This window comes from Colobus angolensis, unplaced genomic scaffold (assembly GCF_000951035.1).
Source record: "Colobus angolensis palliatus isolate OR3802 unplaced genomic scaffold, Cang.pa_1.0 Scaffold56, whole genome shotgun sequence".
NCBI classification, from domain to species: domain Eukaryota; kingdom Metazoa; phylum Chordata; class Mammalia; order Primates; family Cercopithecidae; genus Colobus; species Colobus angolensis.
The window spans coordinates 9,830,590-9,849,195 of NW_012119154.1; the positions used below are offsets into that span (position 1 = coordinate 9,830,590).

The window sequence follows — 18,606 nt, forward strand, 5'->3', positions numbered from 1 at the left end:
AAAAAAAAAAAAAACAAAACCCGTTGGGAAGTTTTGCAGCTGAGCAGGAGGGAGGTGGTGAGTTTGCAGTAGGTTGGGGGCAGTAGGGAAGAGAAGGCAATAGGCTCTATTATCTGATCCAGATTCCCCACCATTCATTCCTGGTTCTTTTCTATGTCTTTAATGCACTTTTCTCCCATCTTTGAGGGCCATGACTCGTTACCAATCATTTGGTGACCTCTACAATCCCAAGTGACATCTTTGTCCTGTCTTTATTGAGGAGAGGGGGAAAAAAATGAAGCCCCAAGAGGTTGCATGCTTGGATGAGGCTCCCATGTGTAGCTCCTGAGACACTATGGCAGGCAGAATTCTAGATTGAAGGTTGAGCTTCGCCCCTGGAGTTACTTTGTGATGATGTTATGTTAAATGGCAAAAGGGATTTTGCAGGTGTATTAAAGTTATTCATTAGTTGACCTAAAGTGAGGGAGATTATCTGGGTGGGCTTAACGCAATCACACGAGCCCATTCCACACAATTTCCTTCTGCTGGTAGCAGCAACAGAGGTCAGGGAGATTTGAAGTGTGACAGGAATTTGATGGAAGGGACTGCCTCTGATGGCAGGGACCAATGTGAAAGTATCTAAGCACAACTTCTAGAGCTGAGAGCCACCACTGGCTGACAGCTAGGAAGAAGAAGGGGATTTTAGTCTTATATCTGCAAGGAACTGAATTCTGCCAAGAACTTAAATGGTCTTGGAAGTCGATTCCTCTGCAGAGTCTCTAGATAAGAGCTCCATCAGCTGACACCTTGATTTCAGTTTCATGAGACCCTGAACAAAGAATCCCATTGTGCTCACTGGGACTTCTGACCGACACAATGCTGGGATAAGAAATTGGCATTGTTTTAAGCTGTTATGTTTGTGGCACTTTGCTAACACAGCAAAATAGAAAACCCGTGGCCTATGCTTCCTGCTGTCACCCTCCAGCCAAGCTGCCTCTTAGCCTCTGTATCCAAGTAGGGGACAGGCCAGGCTCTAAGTTCTAGAGTTTTCTTTTGTGTCCTCTGAGGCTTTTCTGCCTCTCTCGCTGTTGACAGCTTTCTCCCGGGCAGTCTCATTTTCTGGCTCTTTCTGACCTCTTTTGTGGGTTCCTCTTCCTCCATCTAGGTCTCATAATCTATTGTGTTCTAGCTTCCTTTTTTTTTCTTTCTAGGACGTCCCACTTCCACAGTTTAAATCAGTACCTCTTTAAACATTTGACGGCACCCATCTTTATCCCCAGCTCAGTGTCTCTTCTGAGCTAGACCCTAATATTCAGCTCTGCTTGGATGTTTTGGCTGTTCACTCTGTAAGAATTGCCGGTTTTACTTTCCACACATCTCAAAAATATCTCCCCATTATTCCAGGCACGGCTCAAATTCTTAATTATAATATTGAAATAACTGCAAATAGAGTAGTTATTTGCCTGTGGTATTTCTTCCATCTTTATTTGCCTTTGACATAGCTTTTCCCCGCAAGTGGGCCCAGCAGCATAATTTGTGGCGTCTGGGGCAAAATGAAAATACGGGGCCCCTTATTTAAAACAAATTAAAAATTTCATACATTCTTCTTTGCCTTGGTAGTCGGCTAAAAAAATAAACAGAAGAAACATAGTTTCATATGTTTATTAAACCAAGCATGAGGACCTTCTGTGCACAGGGCCCTGTGTGGCAGCATGGGATGCATGCTCATGAGACTGGGCATGCCAGCAAGAGACCTTTCTAAAATGCAGATTCAACCTTAAGACTCTCCTCCTCAAGCCTCCCTAATGGCCAGGGGGGTCATTTCAGATCAGAGATTCCTGGAACAGATCTAATTAAGATGGTAGATATTATTTTAAATAATGCCTTTTTGAGAAACTAGCTGCTTGGCTCTCTATCCTGGAAGAAGAAGGTGAAGATTCTGCAATATCAATTTTCCCAACTCAGCCAAGGTTTTCCAGCATCTCCAGGACAAGTGTTCATTGCAGGCTCACCTTGATGTAGTCATAGGGGCAGGACACCTCAGGATGGTCCTCAATGTCAAATATGTCCTCAAACTGCAGGTTGACCATGAAACCCTCCTCCAGCTCGATGGTATAGAGGCATTCAGAGCTCTTGGGGTAAGGGTTTGGGAAGTCAGGGCTGGTGATCACCCCAGTCCTCTGAGTGAAGAGGTTGTCACTGCACTCCACTGTTGGAAACAGAGCAGAGAAAACGGCACATCGCAACCACGGCCACAGCAAGCCTTGCTTATCTCTTACTGTATGATTTTCCTGATGGTCCCAAGCAGTAGACAGGGAAGGTATCAGCATCTCCATTTTACCGATGGGAAAAATGAAGCTCAATAAAAGGAAATGATTTATCCAAGGTCTCATGTCTAGCAATTTACCGAGTTGAGACTCAAACACAGATTTTCTAATTGTCTGTCCAGGGCTGTTTACCCTGTGTGAAGATCCTTCTCATCAGATCCTCTGGTTTGGGGGTCAGGGAGAGGGATCTGAGAGGGAAGGGTTTCGAGATGGAGTGGTCAGAGGGATGCCTGGACCTCTGTGATCCTGCCCTCCCTCCTCCCAGAACTTCAAGAGATCCCTCATCTCCTATAGGCCCTTGACACACACCTCACTTTCTAGCCCCGTCTCTGTTTTGTTTTTCTTTATGGTGCTATTCACTGTGTTCAATTAAATGTAGCCTTAAGCTTCCTTCTTACTTATTTTATTTTATTTTATTGAGTCAGGACCTTACTCTGTCAGGTAGGTTGGAGTGCAGTGGTGCCGTCTCAGCTTACTGCAACCTCTGCCTCCTGGACTCAAGTGATCCTCCCACCTCAGTCTCCTGAATAGCTGGGACTACAGGCATGTGCCACCATACCTGGCTGATTTTTGTAGTTTTTCTAGAGATGGGGCCTTGCTATGTTGCCTAGGCTGATCTCAAATTCCTAGACTCAAGCCATCTGTCTGCCTTGGCCTCCCAAAGTGCTGAGATTACAGGTGTGAGCCACCTTGCCTGGCCTTCTTACATATTTTAAATTCAGCCTGAAGGGTTCTGCATACATGGTGAACAGTAACCTAATTGGATTTTTAAGTAGACCGTAATCTACTCTTCCACTGTAAACTAAAAATAAAGTCCTAGGCCCTCCACTGACCTAATGGGCCCCCTGAGGCAAAAGGATCTCCAGAAAAACCTTAAAACGGAATTCCTGGCCATGATGGAGTGGTAGGTTAGACACTCCTTCTATATCCCTGTTTCTCTGCAGTTTGGACACAAGAAGTGACCAGCATTAATGTTAAATAGAGATCATGAGAGTGAGAAAACAGACTACTCGTGGCAATAAAATACCAAATTGTAAATGATGAAGGACCTAAGGCCATGCCAGGCAAGGGTTAAGTCATGCATCTCCCGCACTGAAAGCGAAAACTATGTTCTAACGATGCTACAAAGTTTTTCTTTTTCTCCAGCAGCTGAACAAGCACTGGCCTTGCAATAAGTGATATGAAAACAATTTTCAGCTCTACCAGATGCCAACTGGCTGATCCCCACCCTGTTCCACAAGCCGTAACTATGGCTTTGAATGAATAAGACATTGATTTCAGTCACTTTCTCTTGATAAGAGACTTCTGACCATGGCCTGGTTCTGGCCAGTTTACAGAGGCTGCACACCTGAATGTCTCCTGTCCTGAAAAGATGTTTGGACCGTAACTGTAATACATTTAATGTGAAGTCTCCATCCCAAAATGAACATGGATCATATGTTGCATGCATGTTTGTTCAATATGCATGTGTCAGGACCACTGTCATAAATATTCATAGCTCCTCCTGTAACCTGTTGAATATGTTTAGCCAACCTGTTCAGCATAAAGCTCCTACCTCAATCCCTCCTCCTTTCTTTTTTTTTTTTTTGAGACGGAGTCTCGCTCTGTTGCCCAGGCTGGAGTGCAGTGGCCGGATCTCAGCTCACTGCAAGCTCCGCCTCCCGGGTTCCCGCCATTCTCCTGTCTCAGCCTCCCGAGTAGTTGGGACTACAGGCGCCCGCCACCTCGCCCGGCTAGTTTTTTGTATTTTTTATTAGAGACGGGGTTTCACCGGGTTAGCCAGGATAGTCTCGATCTCCTGACCTCGTGATCCGCCCGTCTCGGCCTCCCAAAGTGCTGGGATTACAGGCTTGAGCCACCGCGCCCGGCCAATCCCTCCTCCTTTCAAGTGCCTGTCTCTGGTCTTGGCTGGAGGTGGTGCTTCCCAGACTATGAGGATGGCCACCTGCTGTAAGACTTTATAAGGAATAAAATCTCCTCTCTTTTTCCAAACTTACAGATTTGAAATCTTGATTTTTAAGTTAACAGTACCAATCACAGAGTTTTGGCCAGTCACGGGTGGCCATCTGTTCAAAGTACATTCGAACAAGGCAAATACCAAGCTGTAAGTAATTTGGCTGTTTCTGTACCTGACTTCCATTTGCTGTCCATCACTTTTCTTCTACTTCCCATAAATCTTATCCAGCATGAGCAACCCTGGAGTTGCTCTGAACATGTTCTGGTGGTGGTAGGGTGGGTGGAGGGGAGGATTCTCAAATTGTTCTTTGCTCAGTTAAACTCTGTTAAATTTAATTTGTCTCAAGTTTTTCTTTTAACAGCTCCTTAACTTTATGTTTATTTTCTTGCTCCCACTGGACTATAAGCTCTGTGAGTGCAGGAATTCTGCTTTGTTCCCCACTGCATTTACTGCACCCAAGAATCCACTGTCCTGGGAACCTAGACATGACTTTAGCCCTGCTAAGGAACCTTGATTTGTCACTAAGACTTTACCCTTGGGACAGTTCATCCTAGATCTGGGATGTCAATGTTTCTACGCCCTTGTTCATTCTGCTTATTTGCAAATGAGAAAACTGTGGTTCTGAAAAAGGGGGCATGACTAACTTAAAGTTTCACAGCTATGAGCTGCAGGACAAGGTGAAGATAGGAGTCTCCTGAGTTCCCAACTGTTTTCATTTTTTACCCCAAGCATTCTCATGGGGGCGATCTTGCCCTCAAGAAAGCTAAAATTCCTTCTTGGTGGGGAAGGTCTTACTTTTTAAATGCCCAATATACAGATGGACATACAGTACATAAACAGATGTATAGTATATCTGTGGTGTTAAAATTTCATGGGGAGAGAGGAACTATTAGGAAAATGATATTTTGAAAAGCTCCTGCTGACGTGTGAAAATGAAGAAAATGAGTTAGAAAGCTTGCTCTGCCCTAAGCATTCTTGGCCCTAACTGTACTCAACACATAGTAGATACTCAGTAAAAACTCAACTGAATAAAAACGATAGAAAACATACACTCTGTAAGAAAAATCCTGCACGTGCCTGTTCTTTTGGTTTTAGATTGCTTTATACTGATGTGTTATATAGGGTTTTATTCAGAAGCAAATAGCAGCTTTTGAAGGAGGAAGAAAAAAAAACTTTTGTCTCCAGACTTGCCCTCCTCCAGTGATCCCTCACTCAGCTTCCAAATGAGATTTCAAGCATAGATGCTAATCCTGACTACACTAATCTACTGGCTGTTCCCTGAAATATTGCAAGTTCTTTCACACTTCTGATTGTTTGCAGAAGCTGTTCTCTCCACCTGGAAGGCCCTTCTTCTCCTTATTCTTTCATCTCTGTCAAGGGTCACAACTCTGGGAGGTGTTTGCCTGCACAGGTCTGATTGTGCTACGTCCATACTTCCATTACGTAAATGTAATGGAAACATTACTGTTAAAATAGAGACCATAAGACACTTCACCATTTGCTTACGTGGCCATTCCCCTACTAGCCCAAGAGCTCCTCCTAGAAAGTGGCTAAACCCTTCCATTTCTCCATCCCTCTCTAAGCACAACTACAGCATAGTACGTATGTTGATGAGAGATGAAAACAAAGATAGAAGGAATGGGAAGTTTTCTGGCTGTTTCTGTTTGCCTCTTTCCTCTCTCTCTTCTTCCCTTTGGACTGAGGTCTCTCTATTGTAGAGGAACTTAGGGGCCATGGAAAAGAAGAGGAAAAGGAGTTGCTGGGTAAAGCATAATTCATGGCTCAAAGAGAAAGAACTGGGAAACCCAAATTTTCCCCTAACTTGAGCAGACCAATTGCCTACAATAGGATAAGACACAGCAACCTATATGGCAAAAATGCTGCCCAGAAAGAAAGATGGCCAAATAGTCTAGAGCTTCTCTCCTTTGGGAACGCAAGTTTGGGTTTCCAGGCTGGGTGGACATTTCTGCATCTTCATCCATGTGGGGTCTGAGGTGCATCATTGACTTCATTTTTACTTGTTCCTACTGCATATCTGTCTTTCTCTGAGCCTCATCTAAGGTTATTGAGGATGTGGCCTGTAAGGGCAATGCATAGAATCATTAGTAGTCTCTACCTCGGCAGGTCCTGTTGTCTGTGTGGAGGATGTAGCCGAAGCGGCAGGAGCAGTAGTAGCCGCCAATGTAGTTGTGGCAGTAGTGGTCACAGGACAGCTCCTCGTCCTCCCTCTCCTTGCACTCGTCCACATCTGTAGGACAGGTAAAGCCTCTCCATCAATACAGGCATGATGATGGAGACTACAGCCAACATTTATAGAGCACTTGATATGGGCCACTCACTATGCTGGGAGATTCATGCATTCTCTCATTTAATCCTCACATACAGCCCAGAGGTAGCCATTATCTTCACTTTACAGACTAGGAAACTGGAACTCAGAGAGGTTAGGCAACTTACCCAAGGTCACAAAGAACCAAGTTCAAACCCAGGCAACCTGACTTCTGGTGGGACCACTATCCTCTAACAGTTATAATATAATAATAACCGTGTATGGGATAACAACCTCATGAAGTATTACACATTTGTTACTACGCATTCTGTTACTATTCACATTCTATGGAGGATGAAATGGAGACATAGAGGCATTAATGAACTTAGAGTCACACAGATACTAAGTGGCAGACCCGGGATTTAAATCCAGACAAGCTGGGTACAGAGCTTGTGCTCTTAACTTCCACCTCATGCTTTCTTTCTTTCTGCCCCTAATGTGGGTCAAGCCCTGTCCTAGGCATTTGAATGTACATTTCCCCAAAAGGGATAAACAAATGGCCAATAAGCACATGAAAAAGTGTTCAACACTGCTAGTCATTAAGGGAATGTAATTTAAACCACAATCAGGTACCACTACATACCCACCAGAGTGATTAAAATTTTTAAAAATTGACAACATCTAATGTTGGTGCAGATGTGGAGCAGCCAGAACTCTCGTACATTGGGGGACAGATAAAAAGTGGTACATTTGCTTTGGAAAAGGTCTGGCAGTGTCTCATAAAGCTAAACATATACCTATCCTCTGACCCAGCAATTCTTCTTTTATATATTTACTCAATAGAATTGAAAACATATGTTTGCAAAAAGACTTGTACAAGAAAGTTCATAAAAACTTTATTAGTGAGAGCCAAAAAATGGGTAGATCCCAAATAGCCATCAATGAGAGAATGAGTAAACATACTTTAGTATATTCATACAATGGAAAATTACTCTGCCGGCAAAAGGAGCAAATTACTGATGCATGCGACACACGAATGAACTTCAAAAACGTGATGCTGAGTAAAAGAATCCTCATCCCCAAAATATATTCTCTACATGTTCATTTAAATGAAGTTTTAGAAGAGGCAAGAATTAATCTATAGCAGGAAAAAAAAATGAAAACAGTTGTTTCCTCTAAGGGAAGTAAGAGCAGAGATTGACTGGGTGGGGACACAAAGGAACCCTCTTGGCTGCTGGTAAAGTTCAATGTCTTGTTAGAGGTTTGGGTTACACACAAATAAAGATTTTTCAAAATTCAACAAATGTGTACATGAGATATGTGTATTTCATTTTATGTCAATTTTACACAAAGAGAAAAAATACTGTGAACAAATATTGAACTCTAGCAAGATAATATGCATGCTGAATTATTTAGGAAGAAGTGTACTGATGTCTGCAATTTACGTTAAAACACTTTGTAAAACATGAATTGCTGGATGGATAGAGGATAGATGGATGGATAGATATGTGATAGAGCAAATGCAGTAAGACATTAATGGTAGAATCTATGTGGTGCATAATCTATGTGGTGCATACACAGATTTCCATCATAAAGGAGAGGGCACAGGACAGTTTTCATCTTCAGAGAGACAGACAGACCTGAGGATGAGTCGGTTCTCCAACTTACCCACAGCCATGTAGTGGGCATCAAAGCCTGTGAATCGCTCCTCATTGGAGAAATCTGACCGGAAAGTGATGGACATGAAGGAGCCAGGGGAGAGGACCACCTCCTGGCCGGGAGTCTGCTCTGTGTCTGTAGTCTCCCTGCCACAGAAGGTTGCCAGCACCTGGTCCTCAGTTTCTACCTTTGAGGTCAAAGACAAAGGGAACAAGGTGAGCAGTTTCCCAGCTAGGCTTCTTTTCTTATCTTTAAAAGAAAAAGGAAGAGGCCACCCAAGAGTAGGTTAGTCAGCCTGAGAAACCCAAAGAAAGGAGGTTAAGGATTCTTGAGAAAAGATGCATTACAGGTTAAGTCAATGTGGACATCTGATCAGTTTCATTCATCTTATTTAGTTCCATTAGAAGTAACTTGATATTTGTTGTTCCTGTCAATAACCAAAAGGCTTATTTATTAAAAATAACTCAATATGAAAGTTTTAAAAAAGTTAGATGACCTCACAGACAGATTCTCTGTGCAACAGGAACTTACCACCTTTCCAAAGAATGGAAACTGTATACACAATATAAGTCATTCATTGATATCCAAGGTGTGCCTACTGCTGAGCAAAGCATGAGATGGAGGTGATGAGAGATAGTCAGACACAGTTCTGTGCACATGAGAGCAGTGTTGAGGTTGAGGAACACAGACACAGGCAGGTATTATACAGTGTGACAAGTGCTTTCATACAAGCAGAAGCACTGCATATACACTCAAAGCAGGCAAACAATGCACATTAGAATATAAGCTACAGGAGAGAAGGACTTATTTTCTTTAGAGATGTGTCTTCAGTTCATGGAACAGGACCTGGCACATAGTAGTTATCCAATAAACATTTGTTTACAAGAACTAAAAGTACAAGCCCCATTCTGTGAACAGTGAGTAGCCAGGGAGTCTGTGGGGATTGTAGGAGGAGATGTACTTGGAAGGATACATGGAAAGTAAATTATGGTTGACCTTGAATGCCATTAATTCGGTGAGTAAGTGGAAGACACTGAAAACTTTTAAGCAGGAAAGTCATGTAGTGAACATTAATGTTTAATAGGCAGTCTTAATATAGAACTATTTATTGGAATCATCTAAAAATAGTTTGAGTGTATATCTCTGTGTGTACGTTTGTGTTAAGACTTAGATGCAAAAAACATGTCTGTTTTCTAAAAGAATTCCCTTCTTTGGAAGAGCCAGAGGCTCTGTGCGAATTCAGAGATCCAAGCAAAGATCCTAAACTGGTGGCTTAAAGCTGATTTTATGTGAGACAGGAGTTTGGGAAGCTTCGTATGATAGCTAGTTGGTGTATTTATTTGACTATGAATTCTTGACGTACCTATTCAATTATCTTATACCTAATTCAATTCTTACAAGTTGTATTTGTGTTTGCAACCTCTGGACTAATATTTTAGCTAAGATGTATGAAAAAAATCTCTTACCAAGAATGATTCCTGCTGCCTTTCAAAGTCATTAAAGAAAAGTTCTCAAAGGCTGCCTATCTCTAGTAGCTTCTAATGAATTCATTGTTTTGTTCATTAGCTTAGCATGTCAGAAATATCTTGACATTTGACACTTCTGTTTTGAAACTAATGGTTTATTTATTTAAAATAAGTGGGAGTTTTAAAGAAAAACAATTTGCCCTGGCAACAAAACACAAGTACAATTAATCACTAACTTTGGGAATTGAAGTGTAAACAGAAGATGAGATCATGGCTTTGCTATTTATTCCTCTTCTCTGCAGATACCAGCCAAACTCACACCAGTGTTGTTACTGTAGAATGTGCCTATCTGCACACAGCTGAAATGTCACTTTCTTGAACCCCCAGCTGCTGTATTATTTTGTCTGACTCAGTTTTCCAGATAGCCAAAGGTTTACCTAACTATAACTAAAAATTTTCTTTTTGGTGTAACACTTTTTTAAAAAGTTCTTTAAAGAAGTACCCACTTTCTCTAGTGAAACATGCTAACCCTTTCTTGGTGATCCAGGGACATTGTTATGAATGTCAGCCATTGTGATACTACATTAAAGTGATGATCTTGGGGATATGGAGTTGTGTAATGTCGCTTGACCTGCATTAAACATTGCTCGACTATAAAGCCTTGAAATTCTGAAATCTTCTTTATGTAGTGTTTTATTTCTTGTCTTTTTATCAGCCTATTCACTGTACTTTTCTGTCTGCTTATTTTTAATATGTTGTGAATTCGAAACCAGTTAAACTGCTCTTGCTAGAACTTAATAAAAAAAGGCTAAATAGATTTAGAATGAGGGCTTGGGAAAGGGATTCTTCTGTGAGTAACTGCATGAACTAGAGTACACCATCTTTGTGACCTCTGCTTTGGAGTAATAGGATATTTAGGAACCTGGCAGTTGGAGGTCCTGGGTCCTGTTCCTGACACTGCCATATCCTGCATTTTGGGCCATCTTCTTTCTAGCTCTCAGTTATCCACCTGTAAACACAGGGGTTTAGACTAGCTGAGCTCTAGATTCCTTTCCAGTTTGGACATAGTAGTCATCATAGTCTAACAGAATTCTAACAAATCATCATAGTCATAGATTATATAAACCAACCAGAAGATGGTAAGCAGGAATTTTAATACTCAGATTACTGCCTGTTGATGAACTTGAACTTGTTAATAATGAATAGTCATGCCTTGGGCATTAACAGTTCTAGCTACACAGCCTTCTTTCTGAAACTTGGTATCCCCAAGGCCTCTTGGGTTTTGCAATGACGGGGACGTGAACTTTTCAATGAACCCACTGGTCATTTGGATTAGGGAGATACTACTGAGGGTCTGCGATAAATGACCTCCCTCCTTGTAATGTCTGGGCTTAAGGATCTTTTCGTAATGGCAGATAAATGGTCATCACCTGCAGAGCCACAGTATTCCAGAGAACAGGAAGCATGTCCCAGCTGAGGCCCATGGGAAAATCTGAGCCATACATCATTTTAGAAGCAGAGAAGAGAAGGCCAGTAGCCTGGGGCCCTGGGAATTCAGCCTGTAGCTCAGAATAGAGTCCTGGAATATCAGAGCTGGGCAGGACCTTTAAGAGCTATTTCTATCTGCCTCCTTCTATAGGAAACAGAGGTCAAGAGAGGGGAAGTGACTTGCTCAAGACTGGAGAGATAACACGAACATTTTCTGATATCAGTTTTGCTTTAGGAACTATTCTGAGATGAGAGAAAAGAACCCACCAACCCAGAGAGTACATGACTAAAGACACAGACACTTGGCCAAACAATTTTCCTGGCTCAAAGGGCTCTTGAAACCTTATCTTGGGTGCATGGACTGTCTCTTAGAGAGGATGTAGCTCACTGACAGCTCCAGTCATAACTTAAACAGAGGGGTCACTGGCCCTGGTTAACATTTGCATCCTCTGCTGTGGAGTATGAAGTTCTATAAAGATCATTTACCTCTGAGTATAGGCGGATTGAGACCTAGCTTCTATTTGGACTGTCCATCTCAGAGGTCATCACATCAACATGATGGAGAGACCTTATCAAGTGAAGACAAAACATTCATAATAATAGAGACCCACGTGGCTGAGAATCATAAACCCTTCATTTTTCTATTTCTTCTTGTGGGCAACTGTGTCCTTACAGACTTGTTATTTAGGACACCAACATGTGGCTGTATGTCCTCAATTTGTTTTCTTTGAACTCAATTCACCAAATATGTGTGTACTAAGTTCTGTCTACATTTTAATGTGAAGGATACCAAAATTATTTATTTGTTATACGAGCTTAATAAGCAAGTTCCCTGCCTCAGGAATGTAGAAGAATAAGATAAGAACTCAAAGATATATGTGTTGGGGTATTGTCAAGGTATGGTAAGTGCAATCAAAGATAGGCTGCCCTGGGGGTTTAAGGAATGGAAAAGATTGCATCCAGCTGAGGGGAATCAGAAACCATTTAGGAAGAAGAGAATAATCTTTGAGCTGGAGACTGAAACATGAATAGAATTTAGGCAGGTAGAAATCGTGGAGGGATGATAGGGGGTGGGTAGAGTATGTACGGAGAGGAAATAGTGAAGGCCTGGGATATTCAAGTCTCAACTGCTCCTCCCCACTACCCATTGCCTGGCATCAGAAAGGGGCTCTGTTGAGGACAGAGAGCTGGGAAGGCAGATCTGAAAAGGAGAAGCCAAGAGGCTTTGGTTTCCATGAGTTTCCTACCTCAGCAGAAACAGCACAAACCTCCTAGGCAAAACTATGGCAAGGCAGCAGGGGTTGACCAAATTTTTGTGGAAGGACAGATACTCTATGGAAGAACAGCTACTCTCACTATGTATGGCTGTTCTCTGCATGTCCATGAATTCATTACATCAGCTTAACAAATGCATTGATGGCTACCAACTGGCTCCTCGAAGCAGTGTATAGAGAAAGCAGCCCAGGAGGGATTGCTCTCCTTTTATAGACGAGGAAATTGAAACCCAGATAATTTGAACAAATTGGGCAAAGTGACTGGTGGATCTAGTGAGTGGAGAATGAATCTCATGATAAACGAATCTAGTGAGTGGTGGCTTTAGGTCCACAATTGCAACCTCCTGATTCCCTAGCCAGTGCTCCTCTAAGACATTAGGCAAATAAAGGCTGTCTTATAACCCAAATGCCTCGTGGCTTTGTTTGTCAATGTTCCCGAGCTATCTCCTGGAGCCTTTCTGAAATCTGCTCAGGGCCCTTGAGGAGCATTGCAGACCTAATTTAGGCAGACATTTAGGGAGTATGCTGGATTACGCTGTTGCCAGTTTAGTTACTCTGGGAGTTATGTTCCCTAGACTTTCTTTCCCTGTATAATTCCAGATTAGAGTTGGCCAAAAGAGGAATTTGTGCAAGTTGGGACGGCAATAGCCATCACTCACTGAAGGTTGTTTTGTAATCACATACAGAGAAAGAAAGGTGTAGATGTGTCCAATACATCCTCACTTGCTCTCACGTTCCTCTACTCTGAACCCAGCTCTTCTTTATAACTGCTGGCTCTGATGACCAACAGTGGCCCATGCCTATCACCAGATGCTTTCAGGTGAAACCACAGAGGTGGTAGCTGCTTACAGCCAACAACTTCTCAGAGACCCCTTTCCACGAGCCTCCCCTTCATAGTTGCACTTTGGCCCCTTAGGTAGAATTGACTTATCAGATTCCCTTGCAGATGCAAGTATTTCCACCCATGCCAGGGCTTTAAAAGAACTGCTTGGTGACGACCTTTTCTGTAATCCTCTAACTCCCCATTCCCAACTTTCACTTGCCCAACTCCTTCTATAATTACGTGAGTTCTAATACCCATAAATATTCATTGTCTCATATTACTCATAAAGACTTTGCCTTCCTGATTGAAGTCTGACTGATATAGTTATTGATACCAGAAGTGGAATGCTGCAGTAACAGAAAATTAGAATATGTGGCTTCAGTTTTGGGATTGGCTAGCAAGTAAATATTAGAAAAACAGTGAAGAGACTGCTATAGGAGTATAAAACAGACCACTTGAGTAATGCAGTGGTGAATCAATTGGCAAAACTTGTCTGCGGCAACTTAGAAGGTAGAAAAGTGTATGTAATGGGCCAGGTGTGGTGCCTCACACCTGTAATCCCAGAAATTTGGGAGGCCCAGGTGAGAGGATCACTTGAGCCCAGGAGTTCAAGACCAGCCTAGGCAACATAGCAAGACCCTGTCTCTACAAAAAGTGCAAAAATTAGCCAGGTGTGGTGGTGTGGTACGTGCCTGTAGTCCCAGCTACTCTGGAGGTTGGGGTGGGAGGATTGTTTGAGCTTGGGAGGTTGAAGATGCGGTGAGCCAAGATCATGCCACTACACTCCAGCCTGGGCAACAGAGGAAGAGAGAGACCCTGCCTAAGAAAAAAAAGAAAGAAAGAAAGAAAAAGAAAACTGTATGTAATGAACTTGCATATCTGGCTAAGGAAATCTTTAAACAGAATGTTGAAAGTGTCAGTATGTTCTTCTAGTTGTATATGGCAACGTACTTCAGGAAGAAGTAAGTCTCCAATACGTGAGCGGAACTTAGAGGAAACATAGAGCACCCAGAACTAGCTGGGTTGAAAAATAGTCCATCCACTAGTAAAAGATTTTAAGGCTGGGTGCAGTGGCTCCCTCCTATAATCCCAGTACTTTGGGAGGCCGAGGTGGGTGGATCACGAGGTCAGGATTTCGAGACCAGCCTGGCCAACATGGTGAAGCTCCATCTCTACTAAAAATACAAAAATTAGCTGGGTGTGGTGGTGGGTGCCTGTAGTCCCAGCTACTCGGGAGACTGAGGCAGAAGAATTGCTTGAACCTGGGAGGAGGAGGTTGCAGTGAGCTGAGATCATGCCATTGCACTCCAGCCTGGGCAACAGAGCAAGACTCTGTCTCAAAAAAAAAAAGAAAAAAGAAAAAAGAAAGATTTTAAAACCAAAAATGGCTTCAGGGTAAATGTCAAATCAATGGTGTGGCTGTAAGAATAATTTGTCAAGACCTAGACTATTTAAGGCAGTACCTAGTACTACCTATCAGCCAGACCACAAGGCACCTAAGAATCTTAAGAACATTGTTCTGTAGCACCCTGACATGCCCTTCAAAGTAGGAAGGTCTATTTTGAAAAGAACTGTGGATATGTTTTTTATCCAGTGGAGTGAACTATATTCTGCTACATAGGAGACCCAAAAAGATTTTAAGGGAGCTATATCAGCTTGGACTAGAAATGACTGTGGCAATTCAAAATGAAAAGAGGCTCCTGAGCTTCAGGTTTCTATGTACAGGAAGTGAGCCAAATAGACTACTCAGCTGCAAACATGGGCCATTTCTTATAGAAAGGAAAGAACGTCTTAGAAGGCAAAGCTAAGAAGCCAGAGGCAGAGTCAAGATCAGAGGCAAGAGCCACTCTCACCACTCCCAGAGAGCAGTGGACTGGGGATCTACTCTCACCACTCCCAGGAAGCAGAAGTGGGCTCTAATCAAGGAATATTCTTGGTATCTGGAGTTGGCAACGTGTGCCTGGCGAAATTTCAGAAATACTATGGAGCAGTAATTGCTATAAGCCTCCCATTTTTTTCATTTTTCAATGGAAATTCTATTGTGGTTATCTTATTCTTCTCTCACCAAGACAAGGAGATATTGAGCATGTGGAGAGAAAATAACTTTTCTTTTGGGTTCAGAGATCTCTAAATCCAGAGGAGATATACTTCAGGAGCTCTATCTTTGTTTGTCATCTGACTCTAGACCTGATTTAGATCATGAGGTCCTGGAGTTCAAGCCTGACCTGCTAATAGGATAAAACTTTGAGAGAAGGGGCAAATGTGCGTTTCATGTATGCAAAGAACATGAATTATTTTGTCCCTAGGATAGATTATAATATATTGTTTGCAAAAATTATTCACAATAATCTCTTCCATTTCTGCACACAGACAATTTTTGCAATATAACTTCACTGCTTATTGATTGACCTAACTTGCTTTGACAATAAGTATACAACATGTTTAAAGCAGTATACTATTTCCAAACTTAGGCCTCAAGGGGCCTTGTAGCTATTAACAAAGATTCTTTGCTTAGCCAAACTTTAGTCAGCTTCTGAAACATCTCCTCGGCTCATCTGTGTACTTCCTTGTAAAACTCAGTTTTAGCAAAATATTTGCTGAATCAGTGTAGCAAGAATGCCCCATCCCTGAAATCTTTACACCCTAGAGATTGAATTGGGATCTTCATCCTCCACCACCCCCCAGGTGCTGTCTGATCATCTTGGCCTGTCATCAGCAAGAATCCTGTTAGGTCATTTTAGCTAGAACCCCCCTTACCCATGATGTTTCCTCTTAGTAATTTAATATCCGCTGACCTCCACCCTGCTCCCTGGCTTTAAATCCCCACTTGCCCATGCTATACTCAAAATTGAACCCAATCTCTCTCCCTCACTGCAAAATCCCATTGTCGTGGTCCCTATAGTTTTTGTCCTGGTCCTGAATAAAGTCTGCCTTACCACACTTTAACAAGTATAATTGAATAATTTTTTCTTTAATACTTACATATGTGGAATACTGCCCTGAGGCAACTGTGTGAAGAAGCCCTGTGAGGCCTACTGGAGAATCAGTGGCCACAGAAGGCAGAGATGAACCGTCGGATTAAAATCTCCAGACCAATTCACTGGCATTCACCATTAGCCACGAGATGAGCAGCTCAGGCCATCTTTGATCTTCCAGCTTCAGACATGCCTCTGAGCAACTGTAGCTGCATGAATGACCTCAGGCTAATCCAGCAAAAAGACCATCTCATTGGGCCCAGCTCAAACGCCTGACCACAGAATCATAAGCAAACAAAATGGATGTTGTTTTAGCTACTAACTATTGGAGTAGTTTATCATACAGCAATAGATAACTTTTATAGCAAGTAAGAAAGTGATTTGGGACAAAGATTAGGCTGATGTTTGTAAACTGAAATTTGGAGAATCACAATCTCATGGGTTCCTGGGGCCTCAAAAGTCACCTAGTCTAACCTATTATCTTTTTACCACACCCTTAGTGAATATCATACCACCTTTTCACTATCAGCTGCAGGGATGAGAAACTCAGTATCTTCCAAGATAGATCAGGCTGTTTGGATTATCCTGGACTTTGAAAGTTATCTTTTGGCTCCATATCTGGGAATATAACCTAGGGAAAAATATTCCAAATGTGGAAAAAAACTTTTATAAACAGAGATATTTATAGCAGTCATATAATAATAGAATATTAGAAATACTGTAAATATCCCATTCTAGAGAAATAGTTAAATTAGTATTAACTTCTAAACACAAGGCAGTCATGAATTATCACACTCATGGAGAGTTTATAGCAATATGTAAATATTCTTAGGAGGCGATACTAAGTGAAAAAGCAGAAAAAATAGTATATATGGTATAATTATACCTATGCTGAAAGTATGCATTGAAAATAAGAAGCAGAAGGAATTAGAGTGACTCTTAGCAATGGTTAGTGGAACTATAGGTAATTTTTCTTCTTCCTCTCTTTTTACATTTAAAAAGACACTTGAGCTCAAAGCTGCTTCTCTCTAGCTTTCACCCCATGGTATAAAATCGGTTAATTCAAGTCAACAAACAAGGGGGGCACACAGGAGGAGCAACTAAACCAGCCTGGAAGTGCAGGGTCATGCATCTGCTGTCACCCGCCTCCCCTCGAGTCTTCCCTTCATCACAGAACCACACATGGCGTGGGTGCTCCTCAGCACTCTGTCACCCCCTCTCATTTCTCTAGCCCTTGGGTCTCAACAGAGTTGAAAAAGAGATCTTTGCTTCATTAACAATAAGGTGAAAAGTAAAATTCTGAGAAAACATCAAGAAACTCAGAATACCTAAAAGTCACATATCACAGTGTATGGCAGCGAGGGTCTCATGTCAGGGGACAGTTTTTGTGACTGTGAAGTCCAAGGAGTGAGTAGGTAGGTGTAAGTGGATGGCTAAGGGGAGACAGAAGAGTTTCTTAGTCCAGAGTTCATGAAGACCTAAAGGAAAGGAAAGAGAGAGAGAGAAAAAAAGAGAAGAAAGATCTTAGATGTTTAAGAAAGGTTGCAATAAGAGCATCTCTGCCCTTTGTTGACTTCTCAAGAGTGAGTCAAATTGTGAATTGTTTTCAATTTGTTAGGTTTTCTGTTTCTTTAGGATGCAACCCCTTACTTACTAGGGCACCTCATTTTTATATGATCTTCTCCAGTGATTAGATGTTAGAAAAATTACTTAAACTCTCTGTACTATAGGGTGAATTGTGTTCCCCTAGAATACATGTTCAAGTTCTAACCCCTGTTTCTCTGCATGCGACATTATATGGAAATAGGTCTTCGCAGATGTAATCAAGTTAAGATGACACTACACAGGTTTAGAGCGGACCCTAACCCAATGACTGGTATCCTCATAAGAAGAGGAAAGTTTGGACACAGAGACACACACAGAGGGAAGACAGCCATGTGAAGACAGAGGCAGAGATTAGAGTTACGCTGCCATTAGCCAAGGAGTGCCAAAGACTGCTGGCCTACAACTGCCTATTCTAGCTTTCTAGAATAGGCAAGGAAGAATTCTCCCCTGGAACGCTCAGAGGGAGCATGGTCCTGCCGACACCTCGATTTCAGGCATTTCACCTCCAGAACTGCGTGAGAACAAATTTCTGTGGTTAAGAAACTTAACCATTTAAACAGCCACCTGGTTTGTGATCATTTATTACAGAAGTCCTAGAAAGCTAATATTCTCTGTATACAGGTCTTCTCATATGTCAAATAGTGAAAATAATAGTATTTCTATCACAGAACTGTTGTAAATAGGATGGGAGTTGATATACGTAAAACACTCAGAGAAGTGCCCGGGATATCTTGAGCACTCAGTACATCAATGAGAAAAACAGGACTGCTGAGATCCATCCACCAAC

The 18,606-nt window shown here is 42.0% G+C and overlaps 1 protein-coding gene across 4 annotated transcripts in view; it reads right to left on the bottom strand.

The window, feature by feature from the left end:
• The window catches only part of MASP1 (mannan-binding lectin serine peptidase 1 (C4/C2 activating component of Ra-reactive factor)), a 76,670-nt gene that overhangs the window by 39,207 nt on the left and 18,857 nt on the right, over window positions 1-18,606 (bottom strand). For all 4 annotated transcript variants that reach the window (XM_011961594.1, XM_011961593.1, XM_011961595.1 and 1 more), the window contains 3 exons: window positions 8,198-8,375; window positions 6,380-6,511; window positions 1,992-2,188 (listed from right to left, as the gene is read on the bottom strand). In XM_011961594.1, the coding sequence (XP_011816984.1) occupies window positions 1,992-2,188; window positions 6,380-6,511; window positions 8,198-8,375 (507 nt within the window). The remainder of the gene's footprint in view (window positions 1-1,991; window positions 2,189-6,379; window positions 6,512-8,197; window positions 8,376-18,606) is intronic.